This window comes from Bos indicus, chromosome X (genome assembly GCF_029378745.1).
Source record: "Bos indicus isolate NIAB-ARS_2022 breed Sahiwal x Tharparkar chromosome X, NIAB-ARS_B.indTharparkar_mat_pri_1.0, whole genome shotgun sequence".
Classification (NCBI taxonomy): Eukaryota; Metazoa; Chordata; class Mammalia; order Artiodactyla; family Bovidae; genus Bos; species Bos indicus.
The window spans coordinates 53,334,596-53,356,334 of NC_091789.1; the positions used below are offsets into that span (position 1 = coordinate 53,334,596).

At 40.1% G+C, this 21,739-nt stretch overlaps 1 protein-coding gene across 2 annotated transcripts; it reads left to right on the top strand.

Moving 5' to 3' along the window:
* The first annotated feature begins 1,806 nt into the window (after window positions 1-1,806).
* TAF7L (TATA-box binding protein associated factor 7 like) lies at window positions 1,807-20,566 on the top strand. 2 transcript variants are annotated; one of them, XM_070784634.1, is made up of 13 exons: window positions 1,807-2,288; window positions 6,072-6,154; window positions 7,039-7,117; window positions 8,038-8,171; window positions 8,801-8,927; window positions 9,175-9,230; window positions 11,764-11,805; window positions 12,661-12,733; window positions 13,066-13,179; window positions 13,609-13,803; window positions 14,005-14,117; window positions 15,402-15,461; window positions 19,632-20,566. In XM_070784634.1, exons 1-13 carry the CDS (start codon window positions 2,099-2,101, stop codon window positions 19,674-19,676), a joined length of 1,311 nt encoding a protein of 436 aa, XP_070640735.1. In that variant the 5' UTR covers window positions 1,807-2,098; the 3' UTR covers window positions 19,677-20,566. The 2 variants fall into 2 exon arrangements, with proteins under 2 accessions (XP_070640735.1, XP_070640736.1); XM_070784635.1 differs by lacking the exon at window positions 1,807-2,288 and adding an exon at window positions 2,738-2,996.
* Window positions 20,567-21,739: the final 1,173 nt, after the last annotated feature.

The window sequence follows — 21,739 nt, forward strand, 5'->3', positions numbered from 1 at the left end:
ACAAACTACAGTCATCAAAACATTATGGTACTGGTGCAAAAATAGAAATATAGATCAGTGGTACAGGATAGAAAACCCAGAAATAAGCCCATGCACCTATGGTCAATTAATCTATGACAAATGAGGCAAGACTACACAATGTTGGAAAGACAATCTCTTCAACAAATGGTGCTGGGAAAACTGGACAGCCACATGTAAAAAAAATGAAATTAGATCATTCTTTAACTCCATACACAAAAATAAGCTCAAAATTAATTAGAGACCTAAATGTGAGACTGGACACTATAAAACTCCTAGAAGAAAACGTAGGCATAATATTCTCTTACATAAATCACAGCAACACCTTTCTCAATCCATCTCCCAGAATAATGGAAATAAAAGCAAAAATAGACAAAGGAGATCTATTTAAATTCAAAAGCTTTTGCACGACAAAGGAAACAACGAAGAAAATGAAAAGACAACCCACAGATTGGGAGAAAATATTTGCAAATGATGTGACCAATAAGGGATTTGTCTCCAAAACTTACAAACAGTTTATGATGCTCAACAGCATCAAAACAAATGACCCACTAAAAAAAATGGGCAGAAGACCTGAATAGACATTTCTCCAAAGACAACATACAGATGGCCAACAGTCATCTGTCCAACACGGCTAGTTATTAGAAAAATGCAAATCAAAACTGCAATGAGATATCACCTCACACTGGACAGAATGGCTATTGTCAAGAAATCCACAAACAATAAATGCTGGAGAGGGTGTGGAGAGAAGGGAATCCTCCTACACTGTTTGTTGGTGGGAAAGTAAATTGGTACAGCCACTATGGAGAACAGTATGGAGGTGCCACAAAAAACTAAAAATAGAGCTACCATATGACCTTGCAATCCCACTCCTGGGCATAAATCTGGAGAAAAACATGATCCCAAAGGATACATGCAATGCAGTTTTCATTGCAGCACTGTTTACAATAGCCAAGATTTGGAAGCAACCTAAATGTCCACCCACAGAGGAATGGATAAAGAAGATGTGGTACATATATACAATGGACTATTACTCAACCATTAAAAAGAATGACACCACACCAGATAAAAATAATTAGGGATTGGGAGAGAATGTGATTATTTATTTAAGACAAGGGACCTATCAACAGCGATGGCACCCCACTCCAGTACTCTTGCCTGGAAAATCCCATGGATGGAGGAGCCTGGTGGGCTGCAGTCCATGGAGTCGCAAAGAATCAGACCCGACTGAGCGACTTCACTTTCACTTTCAGGCACTGGAGAAGGAAATGGCAACCCACTTCAGTGTTCTTGCCTGGAGAATCCCAGGGACAGGGGAGCCTGGTGGGCTGCCGTCTATGGGGTCGCACAGAGTCGGACACGACTGAAGTGACTTAGCAGCAGCAGCAGCAGAACAGCCAGTAAGGTTCACAGTTGTTAAGAGGTGGATGGAAATTGGGTCTGAGTTTCCTAGCAGCCATAAAAAGGAAAGTTAATTACATAATTCACACTGTCCATAGGATTCTAAACACGCGATTACTTAACTATCTCATTTATGGAAAATAATTTTCCTTTGAATTATTATTAAATATTTTGATAAAATAAATGCCATCAATAATTTTCTACAGGAAATAAAAAAACTAGTTTCATCGGTCCATTTTGTATTGCAATCCTCAATGTACCCCCACCAAATAACGCTAAAGTTCAGTGGCTGAATTCTCAAAGGGACAAAAACGGTTCTGCGTAGATCTGAAGCTCTGGCAGTTTAGCTTCACTGAAGGAAAAAATCGCGTATCCAGAAGAAATGAGGATACAACAATTAGTTTTCTAAAAATATTTATTTCTTACCATGAAGTTTAGATAAGTGAAGGCAACGGAGGCCTCATGGCTATAATCTTCTAACAGGAACCCCATAATATTTCTAATATTACCCCTGTGTCTTTAAGGGGGATACCTCTGACATCATTTTAGGAAACCCTGGCGTCTGTTAGATCTCATGACGCAACAGGAAGCCATTTTAACAATCTCAACGACATAGACCACAGAGCTCCCTGAGGCACGTCCCCTCAGTTTCTCGGAATTTAATCCAAAATCAGGAGTAATGAGCCTCCAAGATTCCCAGATTCCTGCTGACCATGGAGCTGAAACTTCTGGCGATCATGGAGCCCAAACTGCTAGTGACCAAGGCATCCAAACTCCTGCTGATGACCCTCCCGGTGATGCCGCCATTGCTGCCACTGGCACCCAGGCTGCTGTCCAAGCCTCAATGGAAAACTTACCCCAAGAGAAAGGTAAGATGTTTTTTCCTCTAAGAATCTTTGCCAGAAACGGACTATTATAAGTTTGAACTCCGGTGACCACAAGAAAAAATAAACGGACTACCTGCTATCTCTTGTAAAAACGATATAGTGACCTCGTTGAGAAGGGATCAGTTAATTCCGTAGTGACCTCGTTGAGAAGGGATCAGTTAATTCCGTTAAAGTAGCTGGGACTCGGATTCTGGTATTTAATGGGTTTGTGCGGCAGTGTATTTGTCACCAGGCGAGGTCACTTCTCTGAGGGACAAATCCGTCGAACCCAATGGATTTTGCAGTGCAACCGATTGTGCCAGCCCTTGTACAGATATCACTGTGTACTGGCAAAACTCCCACGGCCGTTCCAAGGGTCGTCCCTGGGTCAAGGGTGTTTGTTCTGCAGCCTTGTTCCGTGAGGCCCCAGAGCGGCTGTTACCCCGTGGTGATCAGAACCCTTCGTGCCGCCCCTCCCAGGCACGCGGCGAGCTCGCCGCCGCCTCGAGGCCACCCTCCAGTACGCTGGGCTGGCGGTGGAGGAGGCGTGGCGAGGTGGGGAGGGGTGGCGCGCGAGGCTCCTACCTGTGGCTACAAAGTCAGCCGGTCGCCTGCATCCCGCCAACGCTGGACGCAGCCTGGGAGCCCGCTCGCCCTCTGGAAACCCTCTGGGCAGAGAGGCGGTCCCAGCGCCAATCAGCGGAGGAGCGGGTGAGTCCGCCGATCGAAGGGCGCATGATGGGCACCAAAGGGCTTCGTGCTGTGCTACCCTTCCAAGCTGGCCTGGGGTGACGCTAAGGCTTAGGGCCCCTTGGACCCGAGAGAGATTTTCTAGGGAAATGGGATCAAAGACTCGGAGCCGCGCTCTGCCCTTGGGAGCTTAGTGCCCCCCTTGGGTAAGGATGGAGTGGTTATTGCCTCCAAACTGCAGCCAGCGGCAATGAACTTGAGAAAGTACCAGCTTAGGCTTGTGCTGAGTTATGCTGCTGGGAGCACGCGATCAGGCACTCTCCATCTAGCTATAATTCTAATTCCAATTCTAATTCTGGTGAAATGAGGTTGAGCTGGTGAAATGTGTGTGTGTGTGTGTGTGTGTGTGTGCGTGCGTGTGTGTGCTCGCGCGCGTGAGAGAGAGAGAATGGTGAAGAGCAGTCCTGTTAATTTAATTCGGTATCAAAGAGTGCTTGCTGCAAAAAAGTGGATGCTTTTCTTGAAGATGATACAACCAGTTCATTGTATAAAGTGAAAGTGTGTTAGTCATTCAGTCATGTCTGACTCTTTGCAACCCGATGGGCTATAGCCCGCCAGGCTCCTCTGTCCATGGAATTCTTCAGGCAAGACTACTGGAGTGTGTAAGCCATCCCCTTCTCCAGGAGATCTTCCCGACCCAGGGATCGAACCCGGGTCTTCTGCATTGCAGGCGGATTCTTTACTGTCTAAGCCAAATTTTCAGGTAGCAGATCTTTAAAAAAAAATCATTAAAAGTCATTTCAACTAAGGGTGATTACCTTCTTTGAAATGATTCCAAGTTCTTACATTCTTTCTTTCATAAGAGAGGAGTTGCCAGGAAGCACTGAAATGAACAAAATGCCCTAGTCTTAGTTCTGCTGAGAAATCTAAAAGTTACTACTGATCTGATAAAATCTTGCTTAGCAGCTAGTTCTTCTGTACTTCTGCTACTTCTGTGAATCTGTACTTCTGCTCCCTGTCATAAATGTTTGTTGCTTTTATATTAGGCAGTGTACCCAGTTCCAAGATTTTTTAAATTAACTTTTCCCCTTACCTTTATATTTAGTTTTTGTATTTATGAGTTGCATGTGTTTGTATAACTGTATGAAGCAGGAAAAAGAGAGAAATGACTATCACAAATCATCAGTCCCTTTTTTTCCCTTTTTCTTTCTCTCTCCCTCCCCCTTCCCTTGCTGTCTCATCCTGGATGTCTCATCTCAGTTCTTGATTTCTCTTGTGCTCCTGTGCTATTCTGGTAGTTTCTGAAGTCAACCTAAAGGACTGAAACCATAACTAGTGAATGATTTACCTATAAAAGGGTCTCAGACTCACTTGTTTTTGTTTTTTTTGGTTTTTGTTGTTTTTTTTTTCCCCTTTTTCTCTATGTTAACTGATAATGTTAAATATTCTTTGTCCCCTCCTTTCCAATGTCTTCTTTAATTGAAGTATAGTTGATATGCAGTACTATATGTTACAAGTGTACAATATAGTGATTGACAGTTTTAAAGACTATGTTCTGTTTATTATTATAAAATATTGGGTACATTCCCCATGTTGTACAGTATATTCTTGTAGCTTATTATTTTTTTTTTGTAGCTTATTTTTATACCTAATAGTTTGTACCTCTTAATGTGCTACCTCCAAATTTCCCCTTCCCTTTCCCTCTCTCCACTGGTAACCACTACTTTGTTCTGTGTATCTGTTAGTCTGCTTCTTTTTTGTTATATTCACGTGTGTGTGTTTTTTTTAAAAGTTCCCATTGCTTTTAAGTGAGATTTAAATAGAAAACTCAGAACTCAATTAATGGTTTACAGAATATTAGGAACTGTACATTATCTGGAGCTTTTTGTCTAACTTAAAAGTATAAGATTTCATAACTTGGTGTATAGCATAGTGTCCTTAGAACATAAGAAAACTTTGTCAGATTTCATATATGTACATGGCTTTATTTCCATTTTTGAGAAAAAATTCCTCAGAAGTAGTGTGGATCCTGAAACCCAAAATGCAAGCTATTACAGATGTATCTCAAATAGAAGTTAAAATAAGATTTTAAAAATGAAGATTAACTTGGAGATTATTCACTTTACAGAAGGTGTATTTTATATGTGTGTTGCTGCCAAGTCGCTTCAGTCGTGTCCGACTCTGTGCGACTCCATAGATGCCAGCCCACCAGGCTCCCCCGTCCCTGGGATTCTCCAGGCAAGAACACTGGAGTGGGTTGCCATTTCCTTCTCCAGTGCATGAAAGTGAAAAGTGAAAGTGAAGTCGCTCAGTTGGGCCCGACTCTTAGCGACCCCATGGACTGGAGCCTACCAGGCTCCTTGGTCCATGGGATTTTCCAGGCAAGAGTACTGGAGTGGGGTGCCATTGCCTTCTCCTTACGTGCGTATGAAGTGAAGTGAAAGTTGCTCAGTCGTGTCTGAATTGTTTGTGACCCCATGCCAGGCTCCTCTGTCCATGGGATTTTCTAGGGAAGAATTCTGGAATGGCTTGCTATTTCCTCCTCCAGGGGATCTTCCTGACCCAGCAATTGAACCCACATCTCCTGTGGCTGCTGCATTGCCAGGTGGATACTTTACCACTTGAGCCACGAGGGAAGCCCATATTTCGTTGTGTGTGTGTGTGTGTGTGTGTGTGTGTGTGTGTAGCTTCCCAGGTGGTGCTAGTGGTTAAAGAACCTGCCTGCCAATGCAGGAGACATAAGACACACAGGTTCGATCCCTGGGTGGGGAAGATCCCCTGGAGGAAGGCATAGAAACCCACTCCAGTATTCTTGCCTGGAGAATCTCATGGACAGAGGAGCCTGGCAGACTATGGCCCATAGGGTCCCATATCTTTGGACACGACTGAAGCAACATAGCTCACATGCTCGCAAGATGGCTTTTAGAAATAATCAAGATATATCAAATAAGGTGTTTCCAAGCTGTATACACATCATTCCAGTGAGGGTTATTAGCAAGATATCGTATAATTTAACCATTACTACCAGAAGTGGTCGGTAGAGGGAGCAAGAGGAATTTTTAGTAACTTTCTGTTGGTTTTATTTCTGTTTTCAAGAACTCGAAAAAAAAGAGATGAGTAGCAGCCAGGATGAACCTCCTCACGAACTTGAGAACCAGTTTATATTGCGTCTGCCTATGGTAAGAAACCCTTGTATCTCAGACCAATTATCTTCACTGCATAGGTATTAGCTTTGCTTGGATTCTTAAATATTTCTGTTTATTTAAGATAGGCTATAAAACCAAGAACATTTGTTTCCCAGGAGTCATGTTCTATTGGCAGTTCTATCCCAGCAGGTACTCTTTTAAGCAGTATTTTTTTTTCATCCTGCACATGCCACTTATCTTCCTGGTTGAATTCCTGGCAAACGGGTAGGACGATGATGGATTCAGTCACTTATCACTGATGCTAAGAGCTTTGATCACTGGACAGCCAAGACAGGACTCTTCTAAAATAGAGTTCTTTTCTGTCACCTCAAAAGGGGCAGTCGAGTGGTCAGCACTGTCTCCTCAGATTCATCACCATGCGAGGCTGTCGAAGCTCACCTCAACATTGTGTTAGGGTTTCTTCCCCTGTTGATACCTGTGTTCAAGTGTTATTTAGTCTAAGAAAGGTATATTAAGGATGGGCTTCAGAAAGGTATTTCCTCACTTAGGGTTAATTAATATACCCTATAATTAGTCAGACATGACTGAGCAACTGAACAACAACAACAACAAATATATCCAGTAAACTGCAGCTAAGCCTTCCCTTAGCAACTACCACTGAAGGAACAGTGAAAACCAGGAATGTACAGCTAGGAGAAGGCATTATCTGTAGCTACTGAGAGACAATAGTGAGATTAGAGTCAACTTCTTCCTAACTTGACTTCACAGTGCACAGTATCACATGGTACATGGCACTCTTCCTAAAGTTTGAGAAGTTTAAGGTTTTATTTAAAGGAGGACTGTCTCTGACATATCTTTCTATTAGCTGCTAAGTTGACGGTTGATCCTTCTGATTTTTCAATTTACCTCCTTTTTAGGAACATGCTTCCACTGTCAGAAAGATGGTGCATTCTGGAAGTTCCTCCATGAAGAATAAACTAAAAATTGACTTATTTTGTAAGTAGTTAATATCCATTCACCATACATTGAACAGTAATTCATTAAGGGATTGCTGTGTGTCAGGCATAGTATTAGATGCCAAGGATGTGGCAAAGAATACAATGTGGTCTCTGCCTTGATGAACTCAAAGAGAGGCTTCAGTCACTCCCATCTCTTCTTTTTAAGAGGAAAGAAAATAGAACTTGCATAAAACTTGAGGTAATTATCATGGTGTGTATAAGAAAGAACTTGGAGGTCAACTGTGGGATTTACATACTGGTGATTGTCTTCTAGATGCAAGTTTTTCTGACTGTCTAGGGGAATAACAAGTGAATTTACTATTTTTTGTTCACAAAAGTGACATATCTTTATAGTATTTATTAGATTTTTAAATATGGAAAGGTATATGAAGAATAAAATTTTAAATGGCCCATAATCCCAGCACTCAGGTAGTATATTGTTTCTCTCTCTCTCTGGCTATTGTATAGAATTTTACCTTTGTGACTTCAACTAGAGATTATAACTTGAGACTTACTAGTACTATTCTAGAATCAACTCTTCCCTTTGAAAACACCCACGTTCAGTGACATGATCTAGTGCTCCTAATGGTGTCCAAATGAATGGGTTTGAACGAATGGAGTTGGTCTTTCAAGATGAGAGTGAAGATTTAATGCTTCATTCACTTTTAGTTCACAACCATTACCAAGAAACTTATCTACTTTTGACTGAGTGACATAAAACTGGAAAAAAAAGAGCTCCATATACTCCATTTTCTTTGCTCTGGGAAGTTGCTAGTTGTGTACCCAATTCTAGCATTATGAGAAATAATGTTTCAATGAAAGACTCATCTGTCTCACATAAGTCTTCATTATTCAAACCATCAGTTTTAAGAGTACATTGGGAAGATGTGAACCTTAATTTTTTCTACTTTTCTTTAGCTGACACACGTCATGCAGTTGTTGAGGTAGACAATGTCTCACTAGCTGCTAAGCTGGTTGATTTGCCTTGTGTTATTGGAAGCCTAAAAACTCTGGATAGAAAAAGTTTTTATAAAACGGCAGATGTTTCCCAGGTATGGACAAGCTTTCTTAATCTATTCACCCTCATACCCTTTTAGGATTTCCTTTCTTCCTCCTTTTCTTTCTTTCTTTCAATTCTCCTTTCACCTGTTTGTCATTTCTAATTTCCAGCTCAATTGCACAGGAATACAATGTCATGTGCTAGTTTGGTGTTTGATCCATCACTTTTCCCTACTTAATTTTATCCAAACAGCTTTTAGAGCCTCCTGTTTGCCATTTATCATTATTTGAAAAATATGAACATCTGGGATCTTCGTCTGAACTTCCTGCTAACTCTGGAGGTTTACACTGGTTCTTGTTCATCATCTCTACTGTTGATTTTTTAATTTTCTTTCTAAATCAAAATGCTAAGATATATCTTTTTTCTCAGCCGTATTCCTTCTGCAGTGGTAAGCACTTGAGCAAAAAACAAAACAAAACAAAAACCCCTCAGCGTCCATATGCAGTGCTGCTGAGATAGAGAGGGAATGAATATGAGAGTATGTAATACTTGGTTTTCTGGAAATGCCAAGTATCATTCTCCTTCTGTGCCCCAGGATTTCTGGTGGTAAGAATGATCATGATCTATTACTAACTGAAGATTTGTGGCCATGGTCAGCTTCTCTGTCTTTGTCAAATGTAGATGCTTGTGTGCACTGCTGATGCTGATGTTCAGCCTTCTCCTGAAGAACCAGTAACCTCTACTGATCCTAAAGCAATCAGGAAAGCTGAAAAGCAGAGAAAGAAAAAATATACCTGGAAGCATGGCAGTAAGTCACCAACAGTCCCTTGCTCATTCTGGCTAACTATATTTATCTGCTGAGTTCTGATTACTTGTGAGCCAGGGATCTGTTGTCACACTTAGGTATTTGGTTCAGGAGGCATCTAGACACTCTTAAAAGAACAAGTTGTGTCACGAGTCTGTAGCTTATAGTGTGAGCTTTCTCTGTCCAATTCAGATAGATATGTGACTACCATCAATCATACATACATTTCACCATGTTGAATTTATTTCAGTTACTCCACCACTTAGGAATGTCAGAAAGAGAAAGTTCCGCAAAACAATAAAAAAGGTTTGTGGCATGCAATTTCTGTGTCTTCTGGGTGGATTGGAAGAGGATTATGGGGGGGAGGAGGGAGACAGTCAGTCGGATGTTCATTTGTTCACTCATTTATATGTCCAGTAAACATTTATTGAGTGTGAGCAACATGCCAGGCACTGTGTGCTAACAAATGGAAATATGTAATGAACAAAAACAGACTGGACTCTTGAAGTTATAGGCTAGTGTTTAGGAAAAGATGTGTCATGAATTTGAAACTTCTGCTAATGCTTTCAAACGTTTCCAGCTTCAAAATCTTATTTTAAAGTGAACCCAGCCAGAACCTGAGAATTGGGAAATGTGGTTGTATTCCTAACCTTACCTCAGATTTGTAGAACCCTGGAAAAACTACAAGAGTACTATGCCTTGGCTTCTTTTTTAATTAAATTTTTTATTTTGAAATAATTGTAGATTCACATGCAGTTGCAAGCAATAAAAAAGATACGCCATGTACCCTTGACCTAGTTTTTACCATTGTAACTTTTTGCAAAACTGTAGTACAATATCACAAACAAGAAATTGACATTATCACTATTCACTAATCTTTTTCAAGTTGCTCCAGTTTTACTTGTACTCCTCTGTATGTGTGTGCATGTGTTTGTTGTTGTTTAGTCACTAATGCACGTCTGACTCTTTGCAACCCGATGGACTGTAGCCTGCCAGGCTTTTCTGTCCATGGGATTTCCCAGGCAAGAATACTGGAGTGGGTTGTCGTTTCATTTTCCAGAGGATCTTCCCGATCCAGGGATCGAACCCATGTCTCCTGCATTGACAGGCAGATACTTTACTGCTGAGCCACCAGGGAAGTCCTTGCATGTGTTTAGTTCTATGCAGTTATCCCATGTGTATGTTGGTGTATCTACCTACACTGTCAAGATACTAAACAGTATTGTCACTACCAGGATCCCTCATCTTGCCCTTGAAAGCTACACCCACCTCCCTCCAACCCCCACCACCAGGCTGTAACCCCCGCTAATCACTACTATGTTCTCCATCTCTATAATTTTGTCATTTTGAAAATGTCATATAAGTGGAATCATACAAAGTATAACATTTGAAACTGGCTTTTTTTCCACTCAGATTAATTCCCTTAAGGTCCATGCAGACTGTTGCATGTATGAATAGTTCCTTCCTTTTTATTGCTGAGTGGTAGGCTGTGTTATGAATGTACCATAATTTGCTTAATTGTTCACTCATAGAACATCTGGGTTGTTTACAGTTTTTGACTGTTATAAATAAAGCTGCCAGCAGATTTTTGTGTGAACATAAGTATTCATTTCTTTGGCATAAATACCCAGGAGTACAATTACTGGATATGTTGCATATTTAGTTTTATAAGAAACTACCCATAGCATTTTCCAGAGTGGCTGCACCATTTTACATTAGCACCAGCAATGTTCACACAATCCAGTTCTCCATTTTCACCAGCATTAGGTGTTGTCGCTAGTTTTCAGTTTTAGTCATTCTGATATTGTGTAGTGATCTCACTGTGGTATTTACTTTTCCCTCATGGCTAATGATGTTGAGCATCTTCTCAGGTGCTTGTTTTCCATCTGTATGTCCATTTCAATGAAGTGTCTGTTCATGCCTTTAGTCCATTTTCTAAATGGATTGTTTTTACTGTTGAGTTTTGAGAAGTTCTTTTTTATATTCTAAATACTAGTTTTCTGTCAGATATGTGGTTTGCAAATATTTTCTCCCAGTCTGTAACTTGTCTTTTCAAATTCTCCACAGGGTCTTTCAAAGAGCTAAAGATTTTTGTTTGATGAAGTCCAATTTATTGATTTTGTTTTCTTTTAAGGATCTTGTTTTTCATGTCAATTATAAGAACTATTTGTCTAGCCCAGATTTCTCCTATTTTTAAAAAAAGTTTTACATTTTAGTTTGCAATCTATTTTTGTGTTAATTTTTGTACTTGAAGGTTAGTTCAAGATTCTTCCTGTTTTTTTCTTTGCATGTCCAAAATCTGCAGCACCATTTGTTAAAAAGGCTGCCCTTTGTCCATTGTATTGCTTCTGCACCTTTGTCAAAAATAAGTTGGGCAAAAAAAAAAAAAAAAAGTTGAGCATATTTGTGTGAGTTTTTTTCCTGGGTTCCCTATTCTGTTTGACTGATCCGTGTGTTGATCACCAATTCCACAATGTAGCTTTGAAATAAGTCTTGGAATCAGGAAGATTTATTTTATTTTATTTTGTATTCAAGATTATTATAGCCATTCTAGAGCCTGTACCTTTCCATATACGTTTTAGATAAGTTTGTCATGTATTACATAAAACGTTGTTGGAATTTTGATAGGAATTGCATTAAAGCTATGGAACAATTGGGGAAGAATTGATAGTTTTACTATGTTTAATCTATGAACACAGTTGCTTTGGCTTTATACTGTTAGTCTAGAGCATTTATTGAGTGTCTACTAAATAGAAAACTATGTTAAGAATGGGTCTAGAACTCTTTAAACTTTAGTAAGATAGAACAACTTCATCGTTTACTGTCTTCTCGTTCATAGGTTGCTGATTTCAAACAAATTGAAGAAATGGACCTTCCTGTGGTAGACAAATCATAATATAACCTTATTGTTTATCTAGAGTGGATTTTATTTTGCAGCTTTTAACAAACCCAAAAAATTATCAAGTTTACTTTTGTGCCTTCCTTCTCACCTGTAACCCCCACTCCCGTACACATAGACTGAATTTGATTCACTGAAAAATGAAGAATTCATTGTTTAATGTTTGACAGCTCCTAGAGCAGAAGATGCAATTTGATCAGTAGTCTTGGTATCTTAATCTGCTTCTTTTCTGTGATATTTATTTTAAAAAATTTTCTTGGAAGCCAGAGTTCACTTTTACCAGCAGTTTTTTTTTTGCAATTGCTTATTCCCCCTCAAAGTTCTAATTTCTATTTGTGGCACGTTGAATTGGTTGCCATGGAGATAATTGTCTAAAACTGGATTTAAGGGAGAATGTGTATAAAAACAGGCTAAGGTCCTGTTTTTATAGGAAACTCTCTAATAAAGATGTGGGAAAGTAGAATCTGGGAATTTGGGTCTTTACACAAAATTATGTCTAAGTAGCAAAAAATCGTAGTTTTTTGCTAGTAAGGGTCAATGCAAATAATTAATAACTGCGACTTAAGGGTGGTACTTCTGAGAGAGCCTTTAGAGTTGCAGATTGAAAAGATTAAATGTCTCAAGTAATTGATTGGGAAAAATAAGCTTGCTGTACAAAAATATAGACCCTGATCAAAGTTTCCTTCATAAACAGCATTGTTTAAAGTAGAAATTTGATTGGATGTATCTTAAGCCTAAATTTTTTAATTCATTCATATGTAGGAAAAGGCCATTCCTGCAAAACACAGGGTGTTAAATAACATTATTGGTATCCCTTTTTTCCCTACTGTGGTTCAGCACATTGAATCTCCTGAGGTGGAAAAGGAAGTGAAAAGACTGCTGTGTTCAGATGCTGAAGCTGTCAATACCCGTATCCTTTTATACTAAATATTTTCTGTGTAGTTTGTTCCACCTCACATGCACTTGGTGACAAGCCCTCATTTCTGGTATTTGTGTGCTGACGTTAATGTATAGAACTTAGAATTTGGGGTAATGTTACTTTCTAGCTAGGAACAGTACATTCATATAATAGAAATAATCTACTTGTGTAATTCAATATAAAACATTTATCCATACTAGGAATCCAGCTACAAATGGCCTGAAGTTGGACTAAATTAAATAGCACTTTCAGATAGAGAGGCTTTTCCCTTTCAACATTGCCTTCTTTCTTTCTGCCTTTTCCTTGACTTCCTCTGCTTTTAGGGTGGGAGGTCATTGCTGAAGATGAAACCAAGGAAATAGAAAGTCAAGGCTCCATTCCTGGCTATGCAATAGCCTCAGGAATGAGCGACTATAAGCAGCGTCATACCTTACCAGGTACGCTAATAAAGGCAAAGCAGAAGATTCAGAGAGAGCAAGTGTTGACTGTGTGTGGGCCCATTCTCCACAGACTCACAGGCCAATCACAAAAAAATGATCCCTTTGCCCTTCTTGCCTCTTATTGGTCCCTCAAGTTAAAGGGTTTTATATTGGGGTTCTAATATCCCATCCATCACTGCTATTCTAAAATTCCTATGGGCCCTTGGTTGTCTAAATATTTTGATCATTGAATACATGGATGAATCTTACACTGTTTTGTATTTTCTGTCCTTGTTTTATAAAGGGAATCATCTTCCTGGGAGAAAAATTATTTATGAAATTCATTGGTTGCCCAGTAAACTTGAGGGGGAGTATAATTGCAGCTGGAGTGGGAGTCATTTGAAAAGCTTCAAATGTTTTCACCTTCCTCTTTTTTAAAACCCTTAGAATATTATGTGCTTCAGGAGATGCGCAATGATTCTAGCAATAACACTGAGGAGGATGATAAAGACGAGGAGGAGGAGGAGGACTATGATGATGAAGAGGAGGAAGATTATTATGACGAGGATATGGAAAGGGAGCTACAGACCAGGTTCACTGAATATGACCAGTATGAGGCAAAGGAGGGAACCAGCTCAATGGGTAAGTTAGAGGGAAAAACAAAAGGGTGGGCCAGAGTGGGTGCCAGTACTAAAGACTGACTTTGAACTTGCATTAGATGCAAAGTTAAGTTTGAGAAATTATTGCTCAAATATGTACTGGAGTTTTAGTTGATTTGGACCTTGGTCCACTAGTTTAGGCCTTGTTTAATAGATACCTGAGGTTTTTGTCTATCTGTGTTAGTCATGGAAATTCAGAAGTACACTCAGTACGCAGAGAAAATGCTCCATGAGATTCAGCGCAGGGCACAAAGACAGAAGGATCTCATCAGGAAAGTGGAAAACCTGACACTCAAGGTAAATTCTTGTTGGCTGGTATAAAGATATCTTGATATCTTACTTTCAAAGTCCCATCTCTGTGTTTTCCGCTCATCTCATCTCTGCGCAGTTCATTCATGAACCTGAGCAACCGCTTTAGAAATCCCTAATAAAAGATAGCCATATTTTGTTTTACCTGAGTAATTTTGTTCATCCTATATAAGCATTTGCGAGAAGGGACCAGCAGACTTGAAATAATAATTGCCAATATTAAACATTTAACAATGTGAAAGGCATACACAGAGCTAAGCATTTTACATGTGTTACTACATTTCATCCTGACATCCCTGAAATACAGGTACTGTCCCTATTCCCATTTAATAGATAAGAAATTGAAATTCAAAGTTCAGTAATTTGCCAGGGACCACAGTAAGTGGTAGAGCATAGATTGAATTCTATTCCTCTGTATCAAAATGTATTCATTGCAATGAAAGAGAATTAAAGTTAATTTTTAAATTTCATGATGCCTGCTTGAATAAAGAATTAATATCATGCTTGAGTTTTATTAATACAAATTAATGCATATTTTATTAATACACATTTCAGCAAAAGGAAAATGTATGTCTAGGCCATGTTTCTTCCCCTTTTATAGTGAGGGAAATTCTGAAGCATTTGGGGAATTTCTTGCCAGATTGTTTTTCTGTAGAGCTTTTCTCATTGAAGGGGAGAAACTTGATACAGAACTGTACTTATTCAGAGTGTTGTCCTTCAGAATAACCAAGTGAGATAATAGATGTGGACATACTCTGAAAGATACAGATATCGTGATTACTATTGCATGCAGTATTAGTTGAGAATGATAATATTCTGTCCGAGTGCAGGGGAATGAAAGAGTCAGCAACCAATTCCAGGCCAGCTTTTTAAATGGTTCACCACAGTCAAAGGATTTGTGCTAAGCTAGAGAAAGGTAAAATGGAGGCATTCCAACTGTTTGTTTTAGGGCAAGAAAAAAACTGCTTTGTAGGGTCAAAAAATCAAATCAAATGGCCCTGTAGTTGGAGAGCATAGTTTTTAAACTCTAAATCCTTTAAAAATTTTTTTTATTGAAGTATAGTCGATTTACAGTGTTGTGCCAGTCTGTTTCACAAAGTGATTCAGTTACACACATAAAGACAGTCTTTTTCTAAATCCTTTTTAAAAGCCTTTTGTTACAACAGTTTTTTTTTTTTTAATTTATCAAATTATTTGCCAAACTCTTTGTCTCTCTTGGTTCTCTTTTCCTTTGAGACTCAGCATTCATCATTTATATGATTTGCTTTCCAGAATCATTTACACTCTGTGCTGGAGCAGCTTAAGTTACAGGAAGAAGAAAAAACTGAGCAGGTGAGAAGTGTGTTTTCACATCAACCAGAAAATTATTTGTTTGATACAATAAATTATTTGATAGAAAGAATCCCCCAATCTCATTTCTGGCTGTTCTTTTCATAGGAATAGTAGTGGCCCAAATCTTCTAAATGAAGGTAGCAGGTTGAAACAAAGTCTTTGTGAAAATTCACTCATTCAGCAGGTCTTAAATGCCTATTAAGTGAAAAGCACTGGATGTACACACAGTGTTGAGTAAGACAGATACAGTACTTGTCCTAATGGAACGAACAGTCTAGCAGGGAAGATCAACAGTAAACAAATTATAATGCAAATATAAAGGTGCAAATAATAAAGGAGAGCTATGAAGGAGAGTCCGGGTGTGCTTTGAATAAAGAGAGTCCTGCGTTAAATTGGGAGGGGGGATCATAATCAGCCTTTCTGAGGAAGTGATATTTAAGCTGAGACCTGAAGGGTAAGTCCAAGCAAAAAGGATATGAAGAGCTTCTTGGGTGGAGCATATGCCAGGTCCCACAATGGGAAAGAGCTTGGTCTCTTTGAGGACCTCAAGTATTTAAAGCAAAGAAGTGACTCAACGTGAGGTTGGTGAAGTATGCAGAGGCCATATTGTATGGTCCCTTGCAGGCCATGATAAGGAGGATGGGTTTTAGTCTTAAGAATGCAATGGGAAATCTTGGAGAGTTTAAAGCAGGAAAGTGACATTTAATTTAAAAGTTTTAAAGATCCCTTTGATTATTGATATCTGGAGAATGGATTGTGGGAGGACAGGACTAGAAGCTGAGAGGGCAGTTAGGAGGCTGTGTTGTAGTCTAACAAAAGATGATGGTAACTTGAAATAAGGAGGTGGAAACGGAGAATAAATATTTTTTCTTTTTTTACTGAAGTATAGTTAACTTACTATGTTGTGTCAGTTTCAAGTGTACAGCAAAGTGATTCAGTCATATTTGTGTGTATGTGTGTGTGTATATATATGTGTGTGTGTGTGTATCCATCCATCCATCATGTGCTCAGTCGTGTCTGACTCTTTGCGACCCCATGGACTGTAGCCCGCCAGGTTCCTCTGTCCATGGATTTCCCAGGCAAGAATACTGGAGTGGCTTGCCATTTCCTGCTGCATGGGATCTTCTCCACCCAGGGATTGAACCTGAGTCTCCTGAGTCTCCCACATTGCAGGTGGGCTCTACCACTGGAGCCATCTCTTTGCAAACTCTTTTCCATTATTGGTTATTACAGGATACTGAGTATAGTTCCCTGTGCCATACAGTTGGTCCTTGTTGTTTATCTAGTTTATACATAGTAATATATATATGGGGTTCCCTGATGGTTCAGTGGTAAAGAATCCACCTGCCAAACAGGAGATGTGAGTTTGATTCTTGCCTGGGAAGTCCCATGGACATTGCAAAAGTCAGACACGACTTAGCTACTAAACAGCAACAAACACGTATATGTTAATCCCAAACTCCTAATTAATCCCTCCCCACTCTTTCTCCTTTGGTAACCATAAATTTGCTTTTATGTCTGTGGGTCTATTTTGTTTTGTATATAAGTTCATTTGTACCATTTTTTAGATTCCACATACAAGTGATATGATATTTGTCTTTCTCTGACTTAATACTTCACTTAATAGGATAGTCTCTAGATCCATCCATGTTGCTGAAAATGGCATTATTTCATTCAGAAAGAATATATATATTTGTAAATGCAATAAGATGTTTTATAACTGTTTATTGGGATATAAATTCATGTGCCATACAATTCACCCATTTAAACTGTACAATTCAGTGACTTTTAGTATGTTCACAGAATTGTGCATTCATCACCACAACCAATTTTACATTTTCATCACCCCCAAAAGAAACTTGTACCCATTAGCAGTCACTTGTCTTCTGACCCTCCCACACACTCCATACCCATCCCCACCCCCCAGCTCTAGGTAACCACTAATCTTATTTCTACTAGCCTACTTTGCCTATTCTGATTATTTCATATAAAAGGAAATATAAAATACATGGTCTTTGTGTTTGGCTTCTTTCACTTGGCATAATGTTTTCAAAGTTAACCATGTTGTGGAATATATCAGTACTAGATTCTATATTATGGCTGAATAATATTCCATTGTACAGATATACAACATTTTGCTTATCCATCAGTTGACACTTGGGTTGTTTCCACCTTTTGGTTATCACGAATTATGCTGCTGTGAACATTTATATATGAGAGAATATATTTTAAAGTTAGAATTGATGGGATTCAGGTCAGTTTCTGGGCTTTGAAGGAGAAGGGAGCGTTAAGGGCATAGGCTTGATTTCTAACTTGAAAGACCATTATTTAAAGCCCCCAAAGGGTGAGCAGAGAGAAGAGAGCAGTGTGGGATTAGTGAAGGTCAAGCAGCTGTACAGAAATGTATGCTGGTTAAGAGTAGGATAATGGTTTTAAAGAGACTGGTGGTCTTATTATGAGGATGGACTTAGCATGGGGCTCTTTTTAGTTATTTATTTTTGGCTGCCCCATGCAGATTGGGGAATCTTAGTTCTCTGACCAGGCATTGAACCTCAGCAGTGAAAGTGCAGAGTCCTAACCACTGGACCACCAGGGAATTCCCTAGTATGGGGCTCTTAAGGTAGTGATGCCATCCCCCCATGTCCATCCCCATACCAACAAGGTCAGGAGAATTCTCACGTTCCGTATATGCCCTTCCCCTTGGCACATCACTCACCCAAGTACTGCTTATATACAACCATGTGAACAGTTAATGCCACGATTGCTTTAACACCCACTAAACATCTTTATTTTCCTCCATATAAGTAGTTAATATTGGGGAAGTGCTATTTTCAACATAGAACTATTGCTGTACTCTTTATTCACTTAGAGTCCTTTGTGTGATGTGTGCTGAGTCACTCAGTCATGTCTGACTCTTTGCGACCCCATGGACTGTAGCCCACCAGGCTCCTCTGTCCATAGGGATTCTCCAGGCCAGTACACTGGAGTGGGTAGCCTTTCCCTTCTCCAGGGGATCTTCCCAACCCAGGGATCAAACCCAGGTCTCCCACATGGCAGATGGATTCTTTACAAGCTGAGCCACCAGGGAAGCCCTTTATGTTAGCTCATTTATTCAACACAGATTCATTGGGTTCCTACTTAAAGCTAGGTTCTGCAGGGAACTACAAAATGCTTATGACACAATCTCTGCCTCCAGTTGGGGAGAAATCCATGAGAGGGATAGGAATTTAAAGGAATGAGAGCTCACTTTTCTCCATGGATATTAGAGGAAACTTCATAGAGAGATGGTGTTTAGGGCCTTAAGAGGTGGGTAGGGTTTTAATAAGCTTCCCAGGTGGCCCAGTGGTAAAGAATCTGCCTGCCAATGCAAGAGACTGGGTTTCGATCCCTGGGTCGGGAAGATTCCCTGGAGCACAAAATGGCAACCCACTCCAGTATTCTTGCCAGGAAAATCCCATGGACAGAGGAGCCTTTGTGTCCATGTGGTCACAAAGAGTCGGACACGACTGAGCAACTGAGCACACACAGACACAGGGTTTAATAAAGAGACTGAGAAACAAAGGCATTCTGTATAGAAAGTAGCATGCACAATGGCTCAGAGGTGGTGATGCCAGGCTTAAGAGTTTAGATTTTTGGTGTAGTTCATAATAAACCTTAAAAGCTTTTTCACCTGGATAGTAACTCAGGAAAACTTCTGTGCTAGAAGTATATAGGAGAAACTGAGGTAGGAAAAGATTAGAGGAAGATGCAAGTGATGGAATCTGAACTTAAAAGTTGACTGGCACTGTTCTTTTTTAACATTTTAAGACTATGTAACATAGCCTTCAGTTCAGTTCAGTTCAGTTGCTCAGTCGTGTCCAACTCTTTGTGACCGCATGGTCACAAAGGCCTCCCTGTCCATCACCATCTCCTGGAGTTCACTCAAACTCACATCCATCGAGTCAGTGATGCCATCCAGCCATCTCATCCTCTGTCGTCCCCTTCTCCTCCTGCCCCCAATCCCTCCCAGCATCAGAGTCTTTTCCAATGCGTCAACTCTTTGCATGAGATAACCTTATAAATGCCAAATAACAGTCTTTCCATTTGGTTTACATAAGTAAATTCTAGATCAAGTAATGGGACTTAAGATTTCAGATGAATTTTTCATGTTTTTTCTCCCTCTCCCTACAGCTCAGTTATCTACAGGAAAAACTGAACTATTTCCTGAAGAAGTGAGGAGAGTCTTCAATCTGGCACCCAGGCCTTCGATTCACCATCCAGACTGAAGTCTAGATAAACTGTGCCTGTTTCTTTTCCTTTCATTGCCCTATGCCAAATCATTTGTATTTGCTTCTCTGAACCTTTTTTTTTTTTTTTTTTGGCTAGTTCTGTAGGACTTGAAGACCCAGCTCAACTATGAGACTTGGCTTCTTTTTATAAAGTTTTAAGAATTTCTTAAATGCTTCTCTACTATGGTGCCATCAGATAATTCGGCCATGCTTGCCAAAGGCAGACAGTCTTAAATCTGAAGGCTATATAGCCAGTCTGCATAGATTTTACTTTTTCTTCTGCTTGTTTCAAATATTTACTGAAACAGAACAAAGTCAAACCATTTCTGCCAAGTGCTAGAACCCGCCACAGTGAATTTAAGTGCCTTCCTGGCAGCAATTGATACTAAATTGTGAGATGTCTTTGTTCAGGCATTAGCAGCTGTTTTCCTGCTCAGGGGAAATTTCTTGCTGCCACCATCTTCTTTCCATTGTTAATATTTTTAGAATTGTGCCTGGTTGTTATTTGGCAGCTATGGGAATAGTTAGAGCAGAGGTGAAATTCTGAGCTGTTATCCTTATGCTGAACCGCTTCATCCTAACCCCCACCAGAAAAGGTTAGGAAAAAACAGATACCTGTGAGTATTCCCTGGTAGCCTACTGGTTAGGATTCCAGGCTTTTCACTGGCGTGGCCAGGGTTCAGTCCCTCGTCTGGGAACTCCTGCAAGCTACATGGCACAAACCAAAAACAGATGCCTGTGAAAACATCCTTAAAAACCCTGGGCCAGTTCATTTATTTCTAGCTGTATTAAGATTTTCTAGTCTGTGTTTTTAAGCAATAAAATTCTTTAAGTGGATTACTGTCACTTTATTAAAACAGTTCCCACGAGAAGTACATTCAAATCCAAAAGGAAACTGGTGAGACAAGCAATAAATTCTGCAGTTAGGAAATGACAGAAGATGCTGTCAGCACTGGGGCATCCTTCTAAAGAGCTCTTAGGATGATTCCTAATGAACTAAGCAAATTGTCTCATATTCACAATACATCATTGGGCTTTTGAGAAAAGGTACAGAGAAGTGATTAAAAATGGCAGCTCCAATATTTGCACTGAATTATGTTGTAGTGGAAGGAACACAAGGTTAGAATCCTGGCTCTGCTACCTAACTTGGGCAAGTCCCTACACCTCTTAGAACTTCTGTGTCCTTATGTGGAAATTAAGGGTGATAATGCTTATCACCAAAAGGTAGCTGAAGGTTTTCTGGGAGTAGCCCAGCTTGACCCAGGTCTGGTCTCAATTGATGAGGTTGGTGCCACTCTAGGAAATGAGCCCCCAAGTCTTCTCTGCCACTTTTAGTGCTCCCATTCCAAGTTGAAAGTAATAAGCCAAGGGCAGAGAAGGGGAAGTCAGTATGTATGGGCTGGGCCTGTGCAGAAGGGATGAAGACACAAGGAATGCTTGGGGGAAAATGCAGGAGAAAAGTGGGACTAAAGGGAAGGAGAAAATGAAGCCAAGCTTAGGAGAGAAGTTAGAGGACAGTTTGAAAACCAAGATGTTTTTTCAGAAACCCAGAATTTAAAAGATGAAAGAATAGGGAAAAGGAATTGTCATAGGCAGACTGTGGGGGAAGAGGCAGGATTTGAAAAGAAGGTAGGCCTTTCCAGGTGAAAGATGGCAGAGGACTAGGGCAGAAATATAAACAGTGCCCTGGGGACATGGCTGGAGAGACTGCGGCCAGAGAACGTGGCACATATGCCACATATGGGGCCATCGTGTGGGAGTAGAAGAGCCTTGTTCCGGCCTCTGTCCGATACTGCACCCCAAGAGCAGCCAGAGCTCTGGTGAGAGGCCGTGGGGAAGAGAAGACAACAGGAAGGAGCAAATTCATGCATCTGTGGCGCCCTTCTGTTCCCTCCACCACCACATCTCCTAACCCTGGGTAACTGCTTCACCACTGTCCTCCAATCCCCCCGAGACGGCAGCAATAAGCTGCCCTGACTCCTTCCTCACCCCCAACACACACACATGATA